The 26,378-nt window shown below is 37.3% G+C and overlaps 5 protein-coding genes and 1 long non-coding RNA gene across 17 annotated transcripts in view; 3 read left to right on the forward strand and 3 right to left on the reverse strand.

Annotated features, from left to right (window-relative positions):
* Positions 1-895: 895 nt before the first annotated feature.
* LOC129791718 (arrestin homolog) lies at positions 896-2,666 on the forward strand. The gene is made up of 2 exons (XM_055830027.1): positions 896-2,132; positions 2,301-2,666. The coding sequence occupies exons 1-2, from the start codon at positions 1,082-1,084 to the stop codon at positions 2,444-2,446; spliced, it is 1,197 nt and encodes a 398-aa protein (XP_055686002.1). The 5' UTR covers positions 896-1,081; the 3' UTR covers positions 2,447-2,666.
* A 478-nt stretch (positions 2,667-3,144) lies between these two features.
* LOC129791717 (apyrase) lies at positions 3,145-6,736 on the reverse strand. The gene is made up of 3 exons (XM_055830026.1): positions 6,525-6,736; positions 5,990-6,419; positions 3,145-4,293 (listed from the first exon to the last, which is right to left on the reverse strand). The coding sequence occupies exons 1-3, from the start codon at positions 6,632-6,634 to the stop codon at positions 3,199-3,201; spliced, it is 1,635 nt and encodes a 544-aa protein (XP_055686001.1). The 5' UTR covers positions 6,635-6,736; the 3' UTR covers positions 3,145-3,198.
* A 3,167-nt stretch (positions 6,737-9,903) lies between these two features.
* On the reverse strand, positions 9,904-13,465 carry LOC129791719 (uncharacterized). Its single transcript, XM_055830028.1, has 2 exons — positions 11,876-13,465; positions 9,904-10,094 (listed from the first exon to the last, which is right to left on the reverse strand). Exons 1-2 carry the CDS (start codon positions 13,303-13,305, stop codon positions 10,043-10,045), a joined length of 1,482 nt encoding a protein of 493 aa, XP_055686003.1. The 5' UTR covers positions 13,306-13,465; the 3' UTR covers positions 9,904-10,042.
* A 7,147-nt stretch (positions 13,466-20,612) lies between these two features.
* On the forward strand, positions 20,613-22,754 carry LOC129791725 (uncharacterized). The gene is made up of 4 exons (XM_055830061.1): positions 20,613-21,004; positions 21,084-21,155; positions 21,405-21,500; positions 22,319-22,754. Exons 1-4 carry the CDS (start codon positions 20,777-20,779, stop codon positions 22,640-22,642), a joined length of 720 nt encoding a protein of 239 aa, XP_055686036.1. The 5' UTR covers positions 20,613-20,776; the 3' UTR covers positions 22,643-22,754.
* Positions 22,691-25,568, reverse strand: LOC129791726 (uncharacterized). Its single transcript, XR_008750738.1, has 2 exons — positions 24,648-25,568; positions 22,691-24,589 (listed from the first exon to the last, which is right to left on the reverse strand). It is a non-coding gene; the product is annotated as an uncharacterized LOC129791726 (long non-coding RNA).
* The window catches only part of LOC129791722 (PDZ and LIM domain protein 3), a 29,446-nt gene continuing 27,862 nt past the window's right edge, over positions 24,795-26,378 (forward strand). For all 12 annotated transcript variants that reach the window (XM_055830032.1, XM_055830035.1, XM_055830034.1 and 9 more), the window contains exon 1: positions 24,795-25,501. In XM_055830032.1, coding sequence (XP_055686007.1) covers positions 25,148-25,501 — 354 coding nt within the window. In that variant the 5' untranslated portion in view covers positions 24,795-25,147. The remainder of the gene's footprint in view (positions 25,502-26,378) is intronic.

Genomic DNA, 26,378 nt, shown 5'->3' on the forward strand with positions numbered 1-26,378 from the left:
AAAAATCAATCTTCTTATTTCCTTCTTTCAGGATTTCTTTAAAATAAAATTGAATTTCGGGCTGTTTTTGTGTTTGGAATAAATGTTTTTAGCTTCCGATCAATAAAAAAGATGGAGTTTTAACGGAAAATTGGAGAAAGGATAAATAAGCGGATAAAGCCTCGCAGGACGTGAGTAAATTGCTAAGTGAGTCATAAATGCCAATTAAATGGTTATTCTGATAATCTTCCTTCTCTAATGATAAAAGAAAATTCTTTGGAAAATCACGCTCAATGGCTGATTTGTTGCTAAGTGAAGAAGATCCTAGCCTATCAAATGAAACTTGATGAAATCTTTAAATATGTTAAAAGAGACGTCTTGAACCTAGCTTGTCTGAAAGAAAACCTTAAAGATTCTTTCAAATTCACCAAAGATTTGAAGCGCCAAATTTTTAATAATTAATTTAAGACAATTAAATAAATTATTAAATAAATTTCTAAATTAACAAGATTAACTTTTAATAAATTCAATAAAGTTTTTTTTATTATTGAATCCTCCTCCCACAATTCTCAATGGGTGAAGCCCATAATTTCCATTCAACAACATCGTATAATCTCATCAATAACAAATCTTTCTACGTATGCCAGACGAAAGTGATTATGCAAAAGAATTTTCCCCATTCAATGGGAAAATTATTACGTCGCTCTTTAAAAGAAAAATCAATAAATTGAGCTGCTTTGTGTGTCGGTATTTGCCCTTTTTTTCACGATTGGGAAGGAGGAGGAAATTTCAGTGACGAAATAATCCCATTTGGAATCTCTGAGGTGGCAAATTAAATCAACCTCATTGATTTTCCACGTAAAGGGAAACCCTTAAAGTGCCAAACAAAGTAGTATAAAAGAACCTTCCTAGGCTAGGGGATGTGTTAAACTTCTGGTGATTTTATTGTTGAATATTCGGCAGAAACGATAAACTTGTGTGCTAACTTCTTAATTTGAAAAAGTGCTGTTAAAGATTCAGTTTTTAAGTGTTGCAAGTTCTTTGATCTTAAAAAAGTTCCCTCAACGTCTTAGAGAAAAGTTTACAAAGAAAAATCGCAAAAATGGTTGTTGCTATGAAAGTTTTCAAGAAAACCACCCCAAATGGGAAGATGACCGTTTATTTGGGGAAACGTGACTTCATTGATCATTTGGATTATTGCGATCCAATTGATGGGGTTGTAGTCATTGAGAATGACTACCTCCGTGGTAGGAAGATTTTCGGCCAGCTCACCGCAACGTACCGCTATGGACGGGAGGAGGATGAAGTGATGGGGGTGAAGTTCTCCAAGGAGATGGTTCTGGGCAAGGAACAAATTGTCCCATTGATTAATCAAAAAATGGAGATGACTCCAATGCAGGAGCGCCTGGTTAAGAAACTCGGCTCCAACGCCTTCCCATTCACTTTCCAATTCCCCCAAAATTCCCCCTGCTCCGTCACCCTGCAAGCCGGTGAGGAGGACCAAGGCAAGCCCTTGGGTGTGGAGTACACTATTCGCACCTACGTTGGGGACAATGAGGACGAGAAGGGTCACAAGAGGAATCAAGTGAGTCTCGTGATAAAGAAACTCCAGTACGCCCCACCAACACGAGGACGTCGTCTGCCCAGCTCCCTCGTCAGCAAGGGCTTCACCTTCTCCCAGGGAAAAATAAATCTCGAAGTCACCCTAGACCGGGAAATCTACTACCACGGAGAGAAAATTGCAGCGAACGTTGTGATCACCAACAATTCCCGCAAAGCCGTTAAAAATATCAAAGTCTTTGTGGTGCAACACTGCGAGGTGACCATGGTCAATGCGCAGTTCAGTAAGCACGTTGCTTCGCTGGAGACACGCGAGGGTTGCCCCATTACACCTGGTGCAAGCCTCACTAAGACCTTCTACCTCGTTCCCGTTGCATCCTGCAACAAAGATCGCCGTGGAATTGCTCTCGATGGACACCTCAAGGATGAAGATGTGAATCTCGCATCGTCAACACTCATCTCCGATGGGAAGAGCCCATCGGACGCCATGGGCATTGTTATATCCTACTCTGTGAGGGTTAAAGTCAGTGCTGGTACCCTTGGTGGGGAACTCGTAACGGATGTGCCACTTAAACTTCTTAATCCAGCACCAGGTTAGTCAAAAAATTAGGTTTTTGTTCAAAAACTTCCGCCATTTTGTTCTAACGCTCAAACACCGCCATTTTGATGAGTTTAATCATTTCAAATGCAAACGTTTTTTAACGATATTTTTAGAAAAGTGTAAGAAACTAAATAAAAACGGAAATCTTCCTTATTTCCAGGAACAATTGAGAAGGAGCGTGTAAATGCCATGAAGAAGATGAAATCCATTGAGCGACATCGCTATGAAAACTCCCACTACGCCGATGATGACGACAACATCGTCTTTGAGGACTTTGCACGCCTCCGTATGAATGAACCCGAATAAACCGTCAAAGCAATGGAAATCAAATGGACATGCAAATAAAGACGTAAAATCTCCAGAAGAACAAACAAACGAACGAACTTCATTTTGCAAAATGGAGTAAAATATGCAAAAAAAAAACTTTAAAATGCTGCAACCTTCCTCCTGAATCTCCATTTTGATTTCTTTTCGCAAAAACATAAACCTCCCATGTGCTCACAAATAAAGTGTTTTTTGGGTTGAATGCAATGGCTTTCTTGGTGGGTAACTTACACCTCTTGAGGGATCTCTTGTACGGGAAGAGAATCTTGAAGCCGGTTAACACACACAACAAACAAAAAATTGAGAGAAAACAGGACACAGAAGGATCTTTAAACTGTCGAGGTGAAGGTCGCGATACGGACTGATCTTGCGGGGCATTTAAATTGGAGTTAAAGGGCCACTGTTGGGACATTTAAATTTTAAAAGGACACATCTGTTGCTGTCTTTTCTCCTCCCTTTTGAGGTGTTTCACTCCCTTTCACATCCTTGCACTCATGCCGAAGCATTTGTGGTAGAAAAGGAACCCCTCTATGTACTTCTTTGACCAATTGAAAGACGCAGGGAAGGCACAAAAAGGCCAGGGAAGGGTGCAACGTGGAAGGATTTGAAGTCCAAGATTTTTTTCTTCCCATCTCAACTGAAATTTTTAACAGTCTCCCCGGAACAAGCAGACCAGGTGCTTTAGAAAAATCCTTTTCATTTTATTTCCGCGCTTTTTAACGAATTTTTCCTTTCTACGTTACAACGGTTATCCTGCCGGTGATGGGATTCATGAGGGGCGACATTTGAGCCACATACCGCTCAAAGGCATCAATATCAATGTGCCCAACGACGTGATTTTGCTTATTCTCCGACACCATGTAGTACCCATCGCCTCCACCGGCCAGGAAGGATGGCATGACAAATTTGTACATCTTCTCCGTGTCCAGGGGCTCATACACGGGAATATCGCATTCATTGCAGAGTAAACTTAATTCGGCCACCCTCTGTCCCACTGGTTTCGTCATATTGAAGACAATCCTCATTCCGGAAACTTGGAGCCACGTGAGGGTGGATGAGGCAGAAAATTCCAGCATTTCCAGCACATGATCCCCGCGCAAATCCAACAAATCCAGAGTATTCTCAAAGGGGATAATTGCCACGAGATCCCCATAGTTGAGGGAACCCGGAGTTGTGGGCAGCGAACGAATGCCTCCTGTGTTCGTAACACACAGCGCTGAACGAGTCCATCCCTTCTCCGGAGGATCCTGAATTACGTACGAATGCACATAGGCATCCGTAATTAAACTCCCCGAATTGCATTCGCCATTGCTGCAGCCCTGCTTGGAAATTTCAATCTTCGAATGGCCGATCACACGCAATCCCGCCTGATCCACGACCACCTTCCACGGAATCAGTTCTTCCTGAATTGCAGGATCAGGCTGAATTTCAGGGCCCAAATAAATGGGAGCTCCACTGTAGCTCACCAACTCTCCAGCCGCATCGAAGTAGACGGTGATGTCTCCGAGATATTTCGTATAAGCTGATGCCTGGACAATGAGCACCCGGCGATTCCCATGTTGGCTTTGCTGAACGATCGTTGGGTACTCCCCACGTGGGTAATCTGGCCCCGGAGAATCCTCCCCGGTCCACAGGAATGTGTGACTATGCCCACCGACAATCACATCAATATCCGGACCTCCATTCTCGGCAATAGCAACGTCCACTTCCAGCCCAGAATGCGAGAGGACAATGATAATGTCGATTCCTTCACTCTTGAGTTTTGCTGCTTCCTCCCTCACCGCAGTTGCCTCATCTGTGAACTTCAACTTTCCGGTGCTGGCGATATTCTGTGAGGATAACCCGAAAGAAAAGAAAAGAAATTTTGAGGAAAAGAAAAATATCCAGGTGAGTCATTTAATTCATTTTTATTATCTTTTCACATCTTAAAAAAATTATCTTGATAAATGGAGATTGAAAGAAAGGAAATTCCAAGGATTCAATCCTGATATTCCCGGGATTTAAATTTTTTTTAAATATTCCAAAATTTTACTTAAAATCTGTTTAGAAAATTAAAGAATTTGATAAAATTTAAGAACAGAAGATGATTAGCGAAGCAGATTTAATGAAAAATAAAATTAAACTCCTTAAAATTTACAAAGGAGTATTGTTAATGCAACAACCGGCACAAATAGGTTAACCCTTTAAGGACCATTGGATCATACGCTGACCAAAAAGCTTGATTTTGAAAATGTTTCATTTTCTATACTTCTTTTTTGAATATAGAGTCCAAATTAATACAAGACTATGTCTTTCAAATCCCTAATCATTTTGTAACCACAAAAGGACATCGACAAGGACTCATAGGATCAGGAAGACCGAAAAACCAAAATTTTTTTAGTTCAGGAAGTTAAGATTTTTTGCTAAAAATATCATATTTGAACTCAGAAGAATCCACAAAAATTATTTTTTGTTCAATCAACTCTCTAGAACGATCGTGGACCTTGAAGGGTTAACAAAGAATCTTTTAATTGATTTACAAAATGTTTTAAAGAGAAATTTTAAGAAAAAATTTGTTAAGTTTTTTTTAATTAAAAGAAAAGAATTTTTTGCAAAATTTTTTTCTTTTCATTTTTTTTTTATTACCTCTATCGTTTCTCTTTTCATTGTCAATTTAAAGAAAAATATTTTAATTGTTTTAAAAGATAAAGAACAAGGCGAATATCTTCTTGAATCATTGATGCGTTTTACATTAGGACAGAAAATTAGGTTAAAAAAAGGACGAGAAGATTTTCCTGAATTTTTCCACTTAGAAAAGTAAAAAAAACGATGCTAAATAAAAGCTTCTCTAGAGCATCTATCTAGAATATTTTTTCAACCGTCTAAAAATAGTTATTCTCTTTTTAAAATGACCAAATTACACACAAAAATGAATAGAGTCCTTTTAACAAATAAATGCAAAAACAATAACTAAATCTTACTAAAGTTAAAGCCCTGGTTAAAGCACAAAAAACAACCCGGAAAAATTCACCTTAATACTATTTATTGTTAAAAATATTTTAATAAATCTTTTTGAAATTCCTCTTTCTCAATTTTCTTCCGATTTCATAGAAAAAACAAATTTTATTAATTTTTCGCCAATCAGAGAATAATGAATGAGATTTGGAATAAAAATAAAATTGCTTTTGGATCGAACTTTAATCAAGCGCGGTGCCAAAACATTAATTACTTTTGAATTATGAAACAAAACTTACTCACTGGAAAAGCTGCGTTTAATATTAAATTAATAAAAAAAATCCAATAATATAAGCAGTTCAACAACATGCAATAAAAGTGAACTTGAGCCAAAAATTAAATGCGAGAAAATAAAGGAAATAATCAATGAAAAAATTTATCAAAAATTTCTTAAGAAAATCATTCGCAAAAAAATCTTCCTCTGATCTTTACACGTCGATCAATAATTTCTCAGCAGAATGGTATCTTTTGGAGGGTCTTGTGATAAGAGATAATGCGCGCGATGGGGGTGATGGATGGCACTGTACTTACCGGAGTTGTCTGTAACATCACACCGATAACGCCGATCTTCCTCGAATATTTCTCAATCACGTAGGATTTTGTGAATTTCCCATCGAATGTTGGCTCCTCCGTAGCGTCCACATTGGCAATCACAATGGGCGAATTGATGGTGTCCAAGAAGGGTACAACACCAGAAACTTGATGGTCAAACTCATGATTCCCGAGAGTCATCACATCTGCAGGCAGGAGATTGAGGAAGTAACTCGTGACGTTCCATCTGTGGATGTTGTACCAGAGAGTCCCCTGAAAATTATCACCAGCATTGAGGTAGATGGGATTGAGGTCTTTCTTCTCCTCGTAGAGACGCTTAACCGTCGTCACGACGCGCCCATAGCCACCAATGCACACCTCACCATCCTCAGGTTTGCACGTGCCTGAATTGCTGTTAACTTCTTCAAATCTTCCCGCCAAACATCACCCCACGAAGAATAAAAGTAAAAAAATCAACCAGGAAGTTCGTTAATTTGCAAAAAAAAATCCGCAATTCCACATTTTTTGCACTTACCGTGCGTGAAAATCATTGAGGTGAATAATTGAGACTGGAAAGTTTTGTGCAGAAACTAAAAGTGACACAGACACGCACGCAAGAAGTAATTTTATTAAATAAAATTCCATTTTCTCTTAGAGTCAAAAATTGATTAAAAAAAATTAAAAATTTTCAAAAAAAAATCCCAAAGAGACAAGCTCGTGGCAAGAGACAATACTCAACTGGAGCTCTTTACAGCCAGATTATCACGTCAATTTTTGGAGAGTGATAAAGAGGCTCATACTGTGTGGGATTCAGGCAGATGGGAGCCCCCCTGACTCATAATTAGCTAAAATGATGAGCTTCACTGATAAACTAATAGATTTTTTTGTCTCCTAAACCTTGCCCTTGTGGCTATGCCTCACTTACCTTCTTCCTCATTAAAAATCCGCATTTTGCACAACATAAAACAAATAAAAATTTTCTTCAGGCAATTTTCCTCATGTGAAAATCGTTACGGTGTTGCATTGCGTCGGACAAATGCGTCAAGCAGTTTTAAGTGTTAAATGGGTAGCAAAAAGGCCAATAAATTTATTATTTTACACAATTGCTCGTAACCAGAGGTATGGATAAAAGTTTCGTAATTTGCACTCTCGTTGTTTGTTTTATATTGACGAAATACCACGCATCGTGATTCAATCGCAAGCACAATCAATTTTATCGTGTTACCTTTAATAAATCTCCATCAAGCAATCGGGGGTAATAAGAAAGAAATTTCTTTTTTTCGTCGGCAATTGAAGGAATAAATTTGAATTAATTTATTTGATTTGTTTCATATTGATTGTCGCACTGAATGTATAAATAATTCTCTTAATGGAGAAAAATCAATTTTATTTTATTAATTAGTTTGTTTGGTACATAAAGAAAAGAATTTTTGTGGTTTAAATCATTGAAATCTTTCGTTGGAAATGTAAAGAAAAACGAGAAAAACAACCAGACATTTCCTTTGATTTCAAAGATTTTTCACGCTTTTTTATTGATTTCTTTTTATAAAATTATATGCATAGATTAACCCTTTCAAAACATTCAGGAAATCATTGGTTTTGAATAAAAATATTTGTAAACAGCCTCCAGAAAGTTACGACGGTTAGAGTTTTCCTATTGAGACGTTAAAAGAAATTATTTCCAAGCTAAAAATTGCAAGAAGAAAATTAAAAATTAGATTGGGGTGCAGTGGATAGAGCGCTTGAGTGCGCATCCAAAGGTCGCCGGATCGAATACAGAACCCGGCAAACGCACCCCATCCGCCAACGTGCAATTAGATCACGTTGACCGGTTGGATCAGGAGATTGATACACCTCTATCCGTAAAATGGCCCACACGTGGTAGTATCTAGCAAGCCGCCCACTACTTCTCCGTAAGGAGAACAACAACATCATATAGGGTGGCCGGCCCTGTTCCTATATGGGACGTAGTGCCAAAATATTTTTTTAACTTTAGAAAATAGGTCTCAAACGTTAGAAAATGGGCATTTAAACATATAAAATCTTTAGAAAAAAAAGTGTCAAACTGCACGTTAAAATAAACAAAAGTAACACGTCAATCGTTAGAAAAAATAACTCAGACTTCAGTAAAGAAACGTTAAATGTTATATAATAAACATCAAACGTTTTCCAATGAATTTTTCCAATTGTCCAGCGATTCTTGCCGGGAACTTCCTGTCCCGATGGATTCTCTGGCTTTTAGGACGCACTTCTTGGCTACTCAAAGAGCCTGAAGATTAAAATTGAGAAGGAAAAGTTAAAAAAGACTCCACACAAACCACGAGGTTTTTTTCAGTACTTACGGTAAAAAATCAACTGTGCTGGCAATATTGCACGGACTGGCGGTGTTGTATCCGGCGAGGAGATAATTGATGGGGAGCAAGAAGGGGATTCCTTGCGGGGAGAATAATTTGCAGCAAAACCTCAAATTCACACCAGTGAATTTTTCCTTTATGTCCAGCGATTCCTGCCGGGAGCTTCCTGTCCCGATGGCTTGGCGAGGAGATAATTGATGTGGAGCAATAAGACAATTCCTTTGTGAAGAATGATTTTCACCAAATAATTTAAGAGAAAAAAAACTGCGCAAGAAATTAGCACTGGCGGGCAGTGGTGAAAAAAGATATAAAAAAAGATAACCCATGTGCTCTGAAACTCAAAACACTCACGAAATAAAAATAATTTAGAAAAAAAGACGCCATGTTTGTTGTGAAAAATTCTTCTTCTTTTTATTTTATCGCGTAAAATTCATGACATTTTGGCAGTATGTACTCACACAAAGATTTTTTCTATGCGAATTCTGTGGCCAGCAAAATCCTCCGATGGGTTAATTAATTAATAGTATCATCAGCCATGAAGGGGTTAATAAATTATATTTTTGAATTTAAAAAATATTCCTCTCTGGGGGCCCTGCTCCATCAGCCCCCAATCCACCTCTGCACAGGTACTTCAACCACTTAATTGCTGTGATAATGATACAATAATTCCGCTAATCATGTGTCTTCCAACTGATTAAACGAGTGTCATCTCGTCATATCAAATTTTATTCCTCTGCAACGAGCAACAATGTTCTCATCAAAACAACTTGAAGGCTACTGAATTATTTTATTTTATATCCTCTGGCATATTGAGCGCATCCTTGGCATGTCCTTATGCATCGTACAGCATAGTTATATTTAATTTATTCCTCTGTGTGAATTCCGTGTCCGATCGTGAGTTTGATGGGTGCAAGGAGATTTAGAGAAACTCCTGCGTGAGGAATTTAATTTATAGGAATGCATGAGATTAGCAAAATACCCTTCCGTATCCTTTTTCTCATTTGCATATCCTTCAGAGTCCTTGTTGCTCGTCAATTCTCACGGGCAAAACTGGCCAGTCCGGTTTTTTTTTCAACCCCTTCTGAAGATCATCCCTTCCTCATTGCCGGAAGGATGGCATGTGCAATTGACCCAGACATGTCCCTTTTATATGTGAGAGAATGACCAGAGTTATTTATTGAGGCTTTGCTGGAAGAAAATTCCCATGGAAAACCCTTTTTATGCTGCAGCGAAAGGGTCACTCAAATGAATGGCCACAACCGGTTTTTGTGTCTTCCTTGCGCAGAGAGGGGTCACTGTGACACATTTTTGGGTCGAGCAACCCCTTATGGTGGGAAAGGATGTAACGCGGAAGAGATTGTTTATCACACTGAGGGCCCATCTGGAGACAATCGAAGGTATTCGGACGCAAAGTACCCTCATGATGGTAAAACCGGTCAAACCGGAATGTTGACCAAGGTATGACAGGTACGATGATCTCACGGGATGCAAATAGGGGTTGTCTTCACCCCTTTAGCACCACGACATCGCAGAGGGTAGAGAAAAAATAAATAAAATTCATTTCTCATTAAATTCTTTTAATTGTCCCTAAATTCTAATATTTTTTTCATTGTAATAAAATGATCCCTAAAATACATTCTAATCACTCTTCTTGGCTCTCCTTAGGCAGATCCCGCGGTGGATTCAGGCTTATGGTGGTTCAAATCCCAGACATGCTCCCCAAAGCCACCTTCCTTGTCACCCCAGCGTACCTATAAGGAGAAAAATCAAAGAAAAAAAAAAGAAAAAATGATGAGGAGCTCGCAAGGAGATTAATCCGTGTGATTACTCTTCTCTGAAATGTCCCATTCCCATTCCGCTCAAAAGATTCTACATAGTGATTATCATGGCCCTTCCGTGCACCAGCATTATAACTACCATCATGTCCTAGTACATTAACGAATCTTTGTTTGAGGCGATTGCATGCAAAAAATAAAATTTTATTAGTGTGAGGAGAATTTTTTTAGCTACGGTGTGGTATGCTAATTTCTAATCAAAATGTGAGCAGAGGTGTGATGGACGAGGGGTGGACAACTACTCGAATTTTGGGGATTACTTGTGAAAAAGAATTTTTTGTTATAGATTATAAATTTGTTATTTAGCACAATAAATTGTTATTTTTTAAGCGAATATTTGAGATTTATTTAGAATTTAATTTAAGTTCGTTTGATGTCTCATCTAACCCCTAAACTTTTCCTCGCGACAGTTTTCACATTAACCTTTGGAGGATTTTGCTGACCATCATGGTCATTTCGACATTTTTTTTAAATCGTCACAGAGTAAAATCTTTTAAACATATCGTGATAATTTCTACATCGGTGCAAAGGGAAGTTCCATTACTTCAAGATCGTCGAAAGAAAACTTGGAAAAATATTTTCTTTTGAAAGAAAATTAAGGTCAAACTTTGGAGGTTAGAAACCTCGATCCTCCAAGTGTTAAATAAACATTATTTGCTTTATATTTGGCTTTAATGAGGAGTTATTTGAGTAGAAGAACTGATCATTTTTTACGAATAAATAATAATAAATATCTAGTCTTGAGCAGGTTAACATTTAAATTAGAAACAGAATCTAATTTGTTTTAATATTCAAACATTTAAGAATATGTATTGTATTTTATTATTTTTTTATTTATTTAATAGAAAGGAGAATGGTTAATAATTATTAGAATGAGCCGAATAATAAGGAAAATTTATAAAATTAATTATTTTTAGGTGAATTATGAGCAATATGGCATCCACTTTCCATTGAAGAAAAGTCAAAGCTCAAAAACGGCTTACCCGATCTTGATAAAGTTAAACTGAAATAAAAGCACTAAAGAAGCTTGAAAACAATCTAGAACATTGCAAGTTCCAAACATACCGCTAGAGAGTCTAACTCTTATCCAAATTTATTGAAAAAGAATTAACCTAATGAAGGTCCCTTCAAAAATAAAAAGTGAAGCTCTTTAATAATTTAATATTAAAATCTGCTTCTTAGTTCCGGTAGATTTTCTTTTAATCTATACTCTTTTAAACATTTCGAAAAGAAATAATTCCCTTTGAGTACTCATCAGCCCCTTGCGTTTGGTTTTATTTGAATGCTTCCCATAAATATAAAACGAATAAAACCCACCTAAAAGCAATATTCTATTGAGTTTTTTTTTTATCGTCTATTCTGCGATTTTTGTGTTAATTTTTTCCTTCTTTTTTCAAGTTCAATGCCACCAATTTAATTGGAATTTTATGGATTTCCCGTGTGCAAATTTTCACACAAAATTCAAAATGTTTGCAAAGAAAAAAATTCTCTTAACGAACTTTTCCCTGATGCCGATGATTTTTCATGTCATTTCTCTCATAGCGCTCCTCCCAGTGTCGCGGATTTTCCATCACGTGCCCAAATTCAATTGTATGGGGCTCCAATTGGAATCTAAAGAGATCCCTGGGGGGTATAAGGAAATTCGAGAGGAATGAGATTTTCATGGGATTCCCAGGCAGTTTTTTTTTCAAACTTACTGAAAGTACTGCTGAACATCATCAGGATGGGGATTTTTTCTTGGATTTTTCTGCTTTTCCGACTTTTGATCACTGTTGGCTCCCTTTAGATCCCCATGTTCGTCCGTTGATGGTCTTTCAATCCTCACCAGAGGTGTGAGGACTGTGGGAAGAAAGGGTGGTTTCACCTGCCCAATGGGCTTCACACTACGCTGACTTTCCCAATCAGGTGTTCGATACTTTGATGAATACTTTTCCGTTGCATCGGAAACTTCCGGATTTGGCAGAGTTGTCTCGTACGTATCCGAAGCTAGAGCTTCAGGATTGCGCTCCTTCTTCTTATTTGGTTTGTGGGAATGCTCAAAGTTGTAATAGACCTTTGTTGTGTTGGTAATGATCCCACGTTCACGCTTTTTCCCAGGGAAATTCTTCAATCCTTTGGAAGCTTTCACCCCATTTCGGAGCTTTGCACTTCGGGGTGCTACTTTGTCGTCTCCGGTGAAGACAATAAAGGAAAATTCCCCATCCGTTGGCTTGGCTAGAGCTTGCTGATAGGGAGCCAACTTTTGGGTTTTCCTTTTGTACTTCTTCGTACTCTCTGGGTGGTAGAAAATGTCATCATAGAGGATTTTCTTCTCAAGCTCTCGTTCACCTTCAAGCACGGGGGAAGATGAGTGCTTTTGACTCTTCTCCGTGGTGTCTTCGAATTTAACAAGACGTGCCCTATCAACGTCCATTGCTCTCCCCACGGTTGGTTGGAAAAATTCCACATCCCCAAAGTATTTGGGTTGTTTGGTAGCTCTCAGTTCTTCGTGGTACCTCGGAGCAGGTGTTGGGTACTGGTAGTAGTCTAAATTGGGTTGTGCTGCTCCCAAATTGCCCAAATGGTTCTTCATAGAACGTCTGAGTTTAGCACGAGGTGCATGAGGAGCCTTTAGTGGCTTCCTGGGGGGTACTGTGGTCCGTGGAGTCTCCACTGGAACTCTCTGCTGCTGCACCCGTGGCAGGATCTTCCCATAGAAGGTCACATAGCTTGGTTCAGGGAAATCTTTCGGTGGTGATGACAATGGGAGGGATTCCCTGGAATTCTCTTCAGATTCTTCCTCCTGGGACTCCTCATGTTCCCTCAGAGGTTGCTTCGTAGCCGGTGGTGGACGCATTGTATAAGCATTAAAATTGAGAACATCAAACTCCTGGCCAGGTTGCCGACTTAGCGTCTCGTGCGTCTTCTGCGGATGATAATTCTTTGCGGCGATCGGTAGGAAAATTTGTTCCGTATATTCACTCGGTGGATACTTTTCCACATCAGTCAGCGTGTTGTAGATCGGTGGTAGAGGTGCACTACTTGCGTACTTCCCATTCCTCAGGGCATGTGGGCGAATTGTTGTGGGATTGCATGTCACAAAATTAATTCCCAACACCGAGATCACTAACCACCACACGTGAGGCATATTTTTTTTGCTTAATTTAAAACTTCAAATTAATTATCACCAATTAGCTTAAAAAAAAAAAGAAAATTTCTTTTCGATTTTTTTTTATATCATTTTCCTCCCCCGCAATCACAATCGTGCACAGGTGCTATTGCCACTCACGGGAGCACAAGAACTGATCACATAAATGTCGCACCATCACCTATTTATGAGATCTCAGGTGCGCAACAATCGACATAATGTGCATACCGTAGCATATGGGGAGACGTGGAGAGTGCGAAAAAAGGAGACAAAATGAGAAAATTCGATTTAACCAAATAATATAAAGCTGCGGCTTTTCGCATTCCAATGCACAATGTCACGGATTTTTTCATGGCTCGCGACTTCATGCATTAATAACATTATTTAGAGTGAGAGAGAATAAATGAATAAATGAGACTTTGCTGCATGCTTGCTGACCCTTTTTTTAAAGTCCGTAATACTAAATATTACGTTTTATACATAAAAAATGTTTTATTTATATTTTCTTTACATAAACCATTGTAAGGTAACTTGTGTAATACCTTAAAAAAAATTCAAGTTTGACTTAAAAATAAAACTTAGAAACAATGTTAAATCGTTTATTAAGCCAGGCCTATTTTTTAGCCCAAACTTTTGTTCCTTTAGGTCAGACCCATTCAGTCTGGTTTAAAAACCTTAGGACTAACTTTAAAGACTTAAAGCTAGTTTGAAGAAAACTGTAGTCTAGCTCAAAGAAAATTCTGGTTTAGAAAAACTCTGATCCGACTTAAGACGATTTTTCTTTAGCTAAAAAATATCGAAACTTCCTAAATTAACCCTTTAACGTTTTTTGGGTCATACCCTGACCCAAAACGGAAATGATTTTTTAGAGATACTTCTAGTTAATATTTTTGGATGCTTTCTTCGCCAGTATAAAGCTAAAGGATCAACCTTTCAAGACATATTTTTTTGATTCGTCCAATTAATTCCTTTATAGTCGATTTTTTGCACCAAACTTGGGAAAAATTGGTCGATATTCATCACTTTGAAAATCAGTATTTTTTTCTATTTTACAATTTTCCGATAGTCTAAATCGACTTGAATCTTATAAATAGACTAAATAACAAGAAAAAATTGCTTTATGGGAACCTTGAAAGTCGAACCAATTTTCCAAAACGCTTTTCCAAACTTTTTGGGTCAGCATATGACCCAATGGACGGGAAGGGATACAAAACGCGGAATTTTTGACAACTCATTTCCCATACATAAACAGTGCGGTGAAGTGGCTGGATGAGCCACGATTTTCAGTGATTTGAGTGATTTTCTGGCCAGAATCTCTGGCCTGGATGTGTTCTGATGGAGGGATGGGTATCCTCCTTTAATGTTGTGTTAAGTTTAATGCAATTTTGTGGTAAATAAGTAGTAAATTTTACGCAAAACCGTGACAAGGTGCGTGTTTACAGTTCGGAGAAGTGGCTGAATGGGCCCCGAATTTCAGTGATTTGACCGATTTCCTGGCCAGAATCACTGGCTGGGATGTGTTCTGATGGAGGATTAGGTATTCTCCTTTACTCTTCTGTGAAGTTTTATCCAAATATGTGGTAAATAAGTGGTAAATTAACCACAAAATCGGGGCAATGTGTGTGATTAGAGGAACCTTCACCTGGGATGACACTGAAAATCCTGACCAAACCACTTCTGGTCGGTCTGAATCTCATTGTAGTTCATCCCAGGGTGCTTCCAAAGCGTCTTGGGGGTAACATTACCGGCCACGGACACAGAGTGCTTCTTAATTGTGAATATCAAAAATCCGTGTTTTGTATCCCTTGCGGTCCATTGGGTCATATGCTGACCCAAAGGTTTTCCGGAAAATCTGTAAGTTGGAAAATTTTTTTTTCAACTAAAATCTGTATAATTAGGCCCAATGAGTTGGAAAATAGCAAAATTTCCAAAATCGGCCCAGCAGTTTAGGCGCGGACCTTAAAGGGTTAAGAGTCTACTTTCAATATCCGATTTTTTAGTTTTCTGACACTGCCTAAAATTAAAGCCACTGATGAAGTTAATACGATTTTAGTAATCACAATGATGAAAAAGATTTTAACCGAAAATTATTGTTTTATTTTTTTAACTGTGGAAAATCAGCTAAAATCGCTAAAATAGATTTCTAGCTAGGTCCTTGTTAACTCAGACTTTCAATTCCCAATCGAAGTTCTTAAAATTTTATCCAAAGAGTTCTAAAAGTCTTTCTTTAACCGATCCATTGATTTCTTTTTGAAATGGAAACAATTAATAAATTTTTAATTTAAAAATATTATTTATTTTATCCGTTTAGTATAAAAACTAAACATTAAAATTCTAAAATGCCCTCCAAAGAAATCTAGGTAGCTTATTGAATTTATATCAACGCCATTGTGGCAACATGACGTGATTGCTGAACAAAAAGGGCATTAAAAACTACGAATTACTCGCAAAAGAGTATATTACAATGAAAAACTTCCGTGCACTTCTACTATTTAATCACCCAATGATCGGTTCAACAAACTTTCAGACTTGTCTTGCCGATTTCCAATTGCCACCATATCGCAATATGCATTTTTCTTTTCTTTCTTTTCTTGCCAAGCCATAAACTCTGCAATTGGACATTGTTTCAAGCAAATTTTCCTCGGTATGGCGACAATTTTTCCCCTCCCGTTTGCATGGCGAGAACAAATAGGCAATTAGTGATCTCCTGCAAGATCGCACGATCAATTGAAATTCACACATGAGTGCCTTTTGAGCGAAGAAAGTTCCACTTTTGGTGGTTTTCTGATGATGAAGAAAAAAAGGGAAACAATTGGCTTTTCTTGAGAATGAGAGAGGAGTGAGAAAAGAATTTTTCGCGTATAAAATGGGCAGGGAGGACAAGTTTGTAGCTCACATTGTGTTGAGATATTTCGAAGACCTTTCACAGCTGGTAGGTAGGTAGAGTACCTTTATACGACGATCACCTCGCGCGAGATTGAATTTCTTCGTCAAGCTGCACACCATGAAGTTCATCAGTTACGTGGTTGCAATCATTGTTGCAGTGTTAATCAGCAGCAATTACGTACAAAGTGCAGGTGAGACTTCCCCGTGAGATTAAAATGGCATCGCGTGATCTTTATGTGAGATTTTAATTTCCAGATGGGCAGTACGGCCGGACAGGGCCAGTTTTTACATTCGTAAAAACGGACAAGAATGCCAACTTCAAATGGGGTGTTCGTCACCATGTGGGTCACAAGTATCGCCACCCATAGTCACCGCAACACCAAGAAGAAAACACCCTCAACCACCCACCTGTTTTCACATGAAATTTACCTCTAAAAAAACACTATCAAATGAAGAAAAACTCGTTGAAATCTCCTTTAAATCTCATTTAGGATCATGCTGTAGGTGAAAGTAGCAATTTACCCATTACGGTGAGATAATCTATTATCCAATTTTCATGTACCTAACTACACATCATCTCATTCCAGTTGAGAGATCACATTCATCCATCGCGATGCACTCGATCATCGCTCCACGCCCTAAACCCACCGCGCTGGTGATCATCGCTGCGCCACAAGAAGTTGCTGCTGCAGAACCCAAAAGAAGCAGCTGGAGAGCCAACAAAAAAATCCCAACGACAAAAAAACTGACCTAGAAAGCAGCAAGATATGAATCTGGAGATGGAAAAAGTTTGTTAAGCACAAAAAAGGTGTTTGGGGAGTCATTAAATTCAATCAAAAAAAATTTGTTAGACTCTCGTAAAAATCTTTTCCTCTCTAAAAATCCGCAACGTTTTTTTTTCTGAGCACAAAGCCACCACAATGGACCAAGTCGTGACATTGAACCACAAGAGACCTCATGAATCTTAACAAAATTTTACTGCATCTTCGAAAGAAGATTCATTTCACATTTTCCACGCTTTTTGGCAATTTATCGGTTTTCGGCACTATGTACAGCAACAGGCAACAGTCCCTGGAGGAAAAATTAGAACACATTTTTTTTTTAGAATGAAAATTTACTTTTGAATGATTTAATAAAGATTTGCGATTAAAAAAAAAAGGATTTGATGTGTTTGGTGGATAAATAGAAAATTTGAGAAGCTTTTTTTCCCAAATTAAGGATAATGTGTAGCCGAAAGCTTTTTTCATTCAACGAAAAACAAAGACGGAAAATGACAAGGACACAAGTAGACGAGAAATAGAAAAGAAGAAGAGAAGGGCGAAAAAAATACAAAACATTAACAAATTTTAAAATAAAATTAATAAAAAGGAAATAAATAAAAAATAGTTTTAACCTAGATTTGTCAGTTTTCTTGTTGAAATTTTTGCAGGCTAATTTTTAAAACAGGTGTAGAAAAATCAATTCTTAGCTAAAAATCTTTAAATTTCGCGAAAGGTTTTACTAAAATTCTTCCTCTAAGTGAATTCACTCAAGTTTTTTTTTTGCATATAAAACATGTTTTATGGATTAATCCGGATTAAGCAAAGAAGCTTATTCAGTGAAGTTCGTAATTCCTTTCAAGGAAATATGAATCCAGAATAAATTGAGACAGGACAGTTTTTCATTCTTAGAGGAACGTAGTTTAATTGGAATCTCTTTGTGTCTTTCTCAATAATTATTTTTTACTTAAAACCGTTAAAAACCTTTAAGATTTCAAATGTACAATGTTAAAGGAATAATAATGGTATTAAATGGACTTAAAAACAGCACCAAATTGAGAAATATTGATTTTTTTTTTAATATTAGCTTAGTATTGAATTTTTCCACTTTATGCGGATCTTTGAAGGTCTGACTTAGACCACCTTTCTCTAATACAATCTAAGGATTTTAGTCTTATTTAAATTTTTCATTTGGGATTTTATTTAAGAAATAACAGAAATAAATACTCAGGTTTTTGGAACTCTCCTTGTTGGTACTAATTCTTCTGTCAGGTGCTGTAAAAATCACATCTCGCATGCATAAGTACGTCGTAAAATTCTACACCAAAAATCTTTGGATGCTGTTTCTACTTTTTATTTCCTAATCTTCTCGTTTTTCTTGGTTAAAGTTTAGAAAGAAGTTTTTTTTCTCTCTCTTCGCCATGAATGTAGAACAGAGATTTTCACGGCGAGACTGGGTCATTTGGGTATTTTCTGAACCGGCCGGTTATTATGCAAAAGATATTATACTTTTGATATCGAATACTGACCCACAGGGCTTACATAATAACTTTGTCATTTTAAATCGCCCCAAAACCGTTGCATAAACCAAAATTGAAAATATTCTAGATGCAAGATCTTCTACCACTATACCTACTTCTAAAAGCTTCTTCTGTCTTTCTTCTGCCATTCCAGTAGAGCTAAATGCATGCAGTGAATGTGGGTTAAGTGTGGACTCCCCTGTCTTTTTAGTACCTCCAATACCACACGCTGAAAAAAAAAAGCTTGAAGATCATTTTAATTGCCCATATAATTCTGATGGCCATAAAGACAAATCACGGGGAAATGCGCGAAATGGTTTTTTGGGGGACTTTTTTGATAAGGCATGTGCGGTTTAGAAGACCAAAAAAAATTGCACACAAAGAGAAAGATTTCTTGGGCAGGAAAAGAAGGTAAAAACACGCATGGATGGAAATCGGAGTGGCGCTCAAAATGGGAAACTCTCAAGCTATTTATAAATTCATCAAGATCATAGATCCGAAGTGTTTAAGACCTTTCACATTTTTATTTTATTAGACATACAACCTAAAGTCTTGGTATATATAGAAAATTAAGCGAGATGGTTATGTATGATTACACTGTGCAGCAAAAAATGATAAGTTACTGATTTGATCTCTAATTTAATTCGTATTTGTTTCTTATTTAGGGTTTAATTTGAGAAGCAATGAAAAGCAGGGAATTGAATTAAATTTTAACTGATAATGGGCCTTATTCAGCGACCAAGAAATTTCAAGATTTCAAGCGAATTTCAAGGATTTCTTGATCGAGGGAAAAAGGCCCAATATTTAATTTTTCTTTAAGTTTAAGTTAAAGGAAATCAATAAAGCAAAATTGACAATATTGATTCTTTGACTGGGAACAAAAAAATATATTTTATAGCAAAAATTGTGTCTTGACTATAAGAAGCTATAAAACTTGCTGTTTTCAAGAAAATCAAAGAAAATTTGACAACATTCTATAAAATCTTATATCAAGATCAAGATCTTATATAAAGATTTCCTACAAAAATGACAAAAATAAAAGATCTGATTTTTAAGAGTCGATGATTTTGTCAAAAAAAATCTTTTTCGCTTATCTCATAAGAAATTTTTGTAAGATTTTTACAGTTCATATTTTTGAAACATTCTAATGCCGTGCTATAAAAATAAAAACAAAATTAACTTTTTCAAAAATTGTTTAGAAAGTTCCTAAATCTGAAAAATTATTTTTCCATTTTTAACTCGGCTAAGGAAAAAGAAATAAAATGTCAAAATCTTGCAATATTTTTGTCAGAATACTCTAAAGTTGCAAGAAGAGATTTTTGACAAAATCAGAATAATTTTGCAAATTTTATTTCTTATAACGCTGAAGAAAATCAAAAAATAAAACGGATAAATTGAATTAAAGCCGAAACGTGGCTGGAAAGCGTAAATACTGCTGTTTTCTTTCCCTTTTCAACTGCAATTCACATTGAAAAAAACCTCAACAAAGAACATTTTATTCTAAGAAGAATTTCTTAAAGTTTTTCCAATCTTTCATGCCAAATTTTTCCTCCCTTCATCAACTCTGTATAAAAAAAAATAGATAAATTTTAAACAAGAAAAACCAACGGCCACAAAACTTGTCGGTCGGTGTTATTTCCTCTCGCGTTCTCATTGATTTTTCTCAAATCACACGCAGATCAAGACCGGCGGGTTGGGTTAAATGTAATAATGTTAAGTTGAAGAGAGAAAAAAATCAATGGATTTGCAAAATTATATAATTACCCATTCATGCTGCATTGCCCGAAAAATTTTCCAGTACCTCAATGGATGTGTTGATGAGCTTGAATTTCAAGCTGCAGCTGCCCTCTTGGCATTAAGATGAATGCGCGGCAATTGCGCGCGAGGCATCACCTTGAAAATTTGGGCGCTGAATGATGCTGTTGCGGGCACCTTTTGTGATGATTCTCCACCATCTTATGCGCGTTAGAAGGTGAGAAAAAGAAGTGTCCAAAAAGGTGGGTGTGTTCCGTTTTTCTCGATGTGGTGTGGCGGTGATAGCTCCGTGGCTCGCTTGTAACAATTTTCCCCACCAAGATTCCAAGACGGAGGTAACCCGTCGAAAGTGGCCACCACTATAAAACCGACGTCGTTCCAGTTCAGCATTTGAGTATCGCCTGGATAATTGGATTAACATCAACTTGCGCACCGTGTTCGGGGTTGTTGGTGAATTTTCTGCTTTTAGAGAAGAAGTTGTTGTTTTAGAGGAGTTTTCAGTGCTTATTTTTTGCATTTTGCTGTGCCACACAAGAACCAAATTAAGAAAAAATGAAGAGTTTTCAAATTGCCACGTTTCTCGTGATCGTTGCAACGGTTGCCGGCTACCCAAAGCCACGGGCTCAAACTACAGTGGATCCTGCCTATTTGCGCCAATACTACGCACACCTGGCTCAAGCTAATCAGGGTGCTGGAGAACACGCATCAGCTGAAGCCACACCCATCTATGAATCCTCGAACCAGGAGTCATCATCGCACTACTCACACCCATCGCAAGCTGTAAGGATTTTTTTCTTGTCTTGAGTGATGCTTTTTGAGCAATATCCCTCTCATATTGGGTGCATTAACCCTCTTTCAGCCAAAGGCATCATATGCCTCACCCACTGTCCGACAGTACCATCAGCAACAGACGCAGCCACAGCAGCAGCAGGTAATAGAGAGTGAAATTCACCTTAACCTTTATTGCAATGCTATCGTCAATTGATTGCAATTATGCAAAGTTGACCGTCAACTCGCACGAGATATGTTGCGATGTGCTATCACATCGCGGGGAAAGTCATAAAAAAAAAGTGCAAAGACATTGACTCCAATTGCAAGATTTTCTCGCAACTGGTTTCCCACTGCAAATTGATAAAAAAAAGACGTTAATTTGATTTTTCAAAATCTCTTCAATTTCAAGCTCCACTACGCGAGTCCTCAGAGTACCTATAAATCCCCTGGAAAGGCATCCCACCACCGCCAGACATACCAGGACGAGGAACCGGAAGATCATGATGTAAGTTAATACACATACCAGGTGCTCTTGGTAACGAAGATCACCTCCCATTTCCCCGTCTTGCGTGATCGATGCCGTGAAATCGCGATCAACTCTCACTGACCACTTACACTTTCGTTTGGTCTGTTGAAGGAGAAAAAAATAATAATTCAAGCTTGTGTGATCAAACTCCGGGGTATTTTAATGCTAATTTCCTTTTGCATGCGCGATTGCAAATCTTTTTGTGTGTAGCCATTGAACTTGCTTTTGCCATCAACCCGAAGCTCATTTATTTTATTTTTAATTGCATTTTGACCATTTTTGCTCAGTTTTTTTTTTGGACTTTTGCCTTTTTTCTTCAACTTCTTCTTTTACGCGAAAATGGCGGCCAAGGGACACGCGAAAATGGTGATCAGTGAAGGATCGCAACCACGCAAGATCACAAAATGCAATTCTGGGGCGCAAGTTTGGCCATTACTTTGGGTGCGGTGATCGGTAATGCAAAAGTCTGTGAGAACGATCTGGATTGTGGACTTTCACTGAATTGAAAATATGTGCAAAGCGTGGAGGGAAAAAAGATCGCGCAGATGAAAGACCTGGTGCTGGTTGTTTTTTTTTTCTCCATCTGTACGCCATTCCTCCGTGAGAGCGTTACATGATCGCGACATTATGCGCCTATTTTGTCCCCTCACAATCGCATTTTACCTGTACTTCATTTACAAAGTTGTTGTGCTGATTTTTTTTCTGCCCCGTCAGTGGGTGGAGATCACACGCCTGTCGCGCCATATTACAAAATATCAAAAGAAAATTTTTGATTTCTCATTCCTTTCCCTTTGCAGTTCAACTCTTCCTACCAGTTTGGGTTCGACGTTAAGGACGATGAGTACACAAACTACCAGAACCGCAAGGAAATCCGCGATGGGGGTGTGATCAAGGGTAGCTATTCCGTTGTTGATTCCGATGGCTTCATCCGTACCGTCACGTACACCGCTGACCCCAAGGAGGGCTTCAAGGCTGAGGTCGTGCGTGAGCCAACTGATATTGTCGTGAAGACACCCGCCCCACCACATCTTAGCGATCATCGCCACCACAACCACCAATACTCCCCCTCCGCGTCCTACAAGCAACCAACAGCACAGAAGACGCACTACCAGTACGAATAAGTTTATTTATTGATGGTTCCCGTAATTTAAAAAAATCTCCATCTCTCATTTTCTTGTTTATCTCATTGTATTTTATTTAAAAACAAATAATAAAAAGAAAAGTTAAAAAAAATCTCCTGTTTTTATTCTTTTGCAAAGGAAGAAGAAAATATTTGTAGAGTATACAGGGTGTGCCAATGGAACTGCTAGAATTATATAACTACTCTCCTTTCTTTCATTAAAAAAGTATTCAAGAACTTAATGAATTGCAAACTCTGAATCTGAATAAAATGGACAATTTTTTTTTAATTTTAAAATTCTTGCAGTTAAAAAAAAACAAATCAGTTGGAACATGTAATTTTCATCGTAATGATTTCGTTTTTCTTAAATCTGAAGAATTTAGATCACTTTTCGTCTTTGTTTAGAACAGGTCTTAGAATCTAGGAAGTCAAAAGAACTATTTAAATGATTTAAATACAAATTCACAACAAATAACTTGTTTTTAGAGACTTCTTAAAGACGTCGTGTTTTAGCGAGACAGCCCTTGGAAAAGATTATTTTTTTCTTTTAACACCTTGAAAATCTTGAATACCTTAAAAGGAATCCTGCTGAACTGTTGTGTTAAGCTGTTAAAGGGGGTCTCTTAGGCAAATGTTAGAATTGACAGTTTTTAATGTTTTCATTTTTCTTGGGCTTTTTCTTAAACCTTGTTCCATTTGAAGCCTAATTTTTTAAGGGTAAGGAAATAACTTTTCGCCATTTTGAGATTTTTGTTCAGATATATTTGACGTTTTCTACTTTTCTCAGTCCCAGAAGTGAAATTCAAAATTCTGGTACATCAAAATCTGCATTGGTATTTCCTCTTTCATTTCTTTTTTATCCCATCAAAATCCATCCAGTAGATCCTGAGAAAAACCTACCTTTGTGTTTTGAGAAAAATCTCAAGATGGCGTTGCACATAAAATGGCGGAAAGTGGATTTTCTTACTCTTCAATAATAAGTCTTTAAATGTGACCAGCACCGGAAAACCAAGTTTAAGAAAAACCCCAAGAAAAATAAAAACATTTAATTTCACTAGGTCTCAAAAGAGATCCCCCTTAAGACGTTAAAACAATGGAAATCGAGAAATTCTGTTAAAAACTTCGTAAGATCTTGACAAAACAATAGTGACGTCATTGTTAAAGTTTCTGAGCAAATCATTTTCTCATGAATATTTCTCATACAGTATCGTATAAACTCCTTTAATCACTGAACTTTTTGTAATATAAGACAGGTCATCAAAATTTAATTTTAGCGCAAAAAAACTCATTTAATAGCTAAATTTTTAATTATGTAAATTAAATAAATATAAATTTCTTTCCTCGCAAAATTTATCTGCAGTTCACATGGGACATCCTGTGTTATATAATTCTGCACAAAACTCGTATTTAATATTATTTCTTTTGATTAATTAGGCAAATTTTCAGCTTGAATATTTCAAATATTAATCTACATACATTTTTGATTTTCATTTAATGCTTTTGCTCAATGAAATATTAATGAGTTTTATGGGAGAAATCACATCATTTTCAATAAATCTGACTTGTTGCAAATTCCTTTCGACAGCTTCTTGGCATTACGTGAAAATTTCCCAATATATCCTCACAGAGAAAATTGGCAAATTAGGAATTTGGGTGCCCCTAAAAATAAAAAAAAAACTCTCAAAAGTGTATGAAGGGCAAATTTTTATGACTTTCCTGGCAGACTTTTTCCCACACATGACTATATCTTTCCCAGATTCAGTGGCAAAAATTGCGTTGTCTCATTTTGATTTAATCGTGTTTTCTTGTACGATTAAATGGATAAAACTTTCATTTATGCCGCGCTTATCTCGATGATTGCTCATTAAAGCTCCGATTTTGGGGCTAATTTTTTTTTCAGAGTGCATCTTTGGACTTCCTCTGGCGATAGCGACTTGTAGTGCTTAATCTAAAATAGAAATTGATGATCATTGTGTTTGTGGGCATAATTAAATCAGTTAACTGACCAAAAACATGGCACGTTGGAAAGTCTCAAGGCGATGAGACAATTTCTTTACTCTTTTACGCGCGACTCAAGGGGTCAGTGGATCCATTTGGGATGTGTGTGATGGTTTATAAATAGGAGAGCATTATGAGCATGTTTTCTTTGATATTTCATTCTGTGTGTCCCATCTCGTCATTTTGCTTGACAACAATTAAAATACTTTCACAGCTTTTCGTGGATTTTTCCTCCTCTTCGCACTTTTTCTCCCACATTGTCGCAATATTTTGGTTAAAATTTTCTTTGCGTGAAAATTAAGAAAAATCTGGCACAACTAAATTGTGATATTGAATTACCTACACTGCTAGAAATTGGCCACAAAATCAAATCCTTTGAATTTAATGAACAAGGAAAACTAGAATCCTTTCTTTGCCAGGAAAATCACAGAGAAAATCGTTAAAATTTTCAAGAAAAAAATTTTTCCTCTCGAAGAAAATTCGCATTTTCTTTAGCAGTGTAGTGTTAATGAAAACAAATTTCGATTTGCCAATAAAATTTCGTTTATGTGTTAGAACGATTCAGGCAGCCGCACGACCGAATGAGTTGCCCCAGAGAGACACGAAGAGTATCTCGTACGGAAAGCGCGTCAATTTGTGCCCCAAAGATCAACGTGTAATCCCTCCTGGTGCTTCTTCCGCCACCACCACCTTCACTCCACGACAATTTAATCCATCAAGTGTGTGCCACAAGTGTAACCAACAAAAGTGCCCCCAAATGTCCTACCAACGTCCACCTTTTTGGCGCATTCCGCAAAACAAACCCGACCCCGCGACCTTTACAGCGCGCACCAAGAAGAGGGTTCAGTTCGTCGACGAGGCCGTAAGTAAAGCAAAAAAAAATCACGCCGGAATTTTTCCTCTGCTATGCTCTACATATGATTGGTGGCAAATAAAGTGCAGCAAGTGATCTTCACAACCAACCATTCCCTCCCTCCCACCGCCGCTGAATTACGCATCAAGTGAAACACTTGTGTGCTCTGGGAAGCCATACCGCGAGTATTTTTAGAAAAATCATAACACATTTTGCAACACAATGTACTTTTGAGATTTGAAAAAAAAAAAACGAGAATTTCCAACATTTTCCCCATATGCGAGAAGTTTTTCTCTTAATTAAAATGTGAATGAAACATGCGGAGGAAATGCGGCAACGTCGCATCACAGTGGAGACGCCTGGTAGGGCGGCTGTTGAGTAGTAAGAAGAAAATTCAACACACTCTGTCCCATTATTTAGATATTAATCCAACATTTCTTCATTATTCTTGCTCTCTTTCGTCTCATCAACACAATGTGGTTGATATTTAAGTTCCAAATTATTGTTTTTCTGTGGGATTTCCTCATGAAGCTTCTTATAAGGATTTTAAGACAGAGTTGAATGTTTAAGGTTTTATCTTTCAATAGATAAATAGAAATTAATTTCACTTAATTGAACCAGTTTGATGCCAGCAGAAGGAGTTTTTTCATCGATATGTGTGAAAAACTTCCTCTGGGACAGAAATTAATGTAAAAAGGTGATGCAATTTTTTTTTGTATTTTCGGCATTCAATTCTGGCTTTTTCCTAATTGATCTAAAATTGGAAAGAAAGTTTCTTTCACGATTTATTATTCTTTTAGATTCTTTACAAGATTAAAAAAAATGAGTCAAAATTGATTTGTGAATGAGGAAGTTTTTCATATATCAATGAATAAACTCCTTTAGA

This window comes from Lutzomyia longipalpis, chromosome 3, assembly GCF_024334085.1.
Source record: "Lutzomyia longipalpis isolate SR_M1_2022 chromosome 3, ASM2433408v1".
In the NCBI taxonomy this organism is placed as follows: Eukaryota; Metazoa; Arthropoda; class Insecta; order Diptera; family Psychodidae; genus Lutzomyia; species Lutzomyia longipalpis.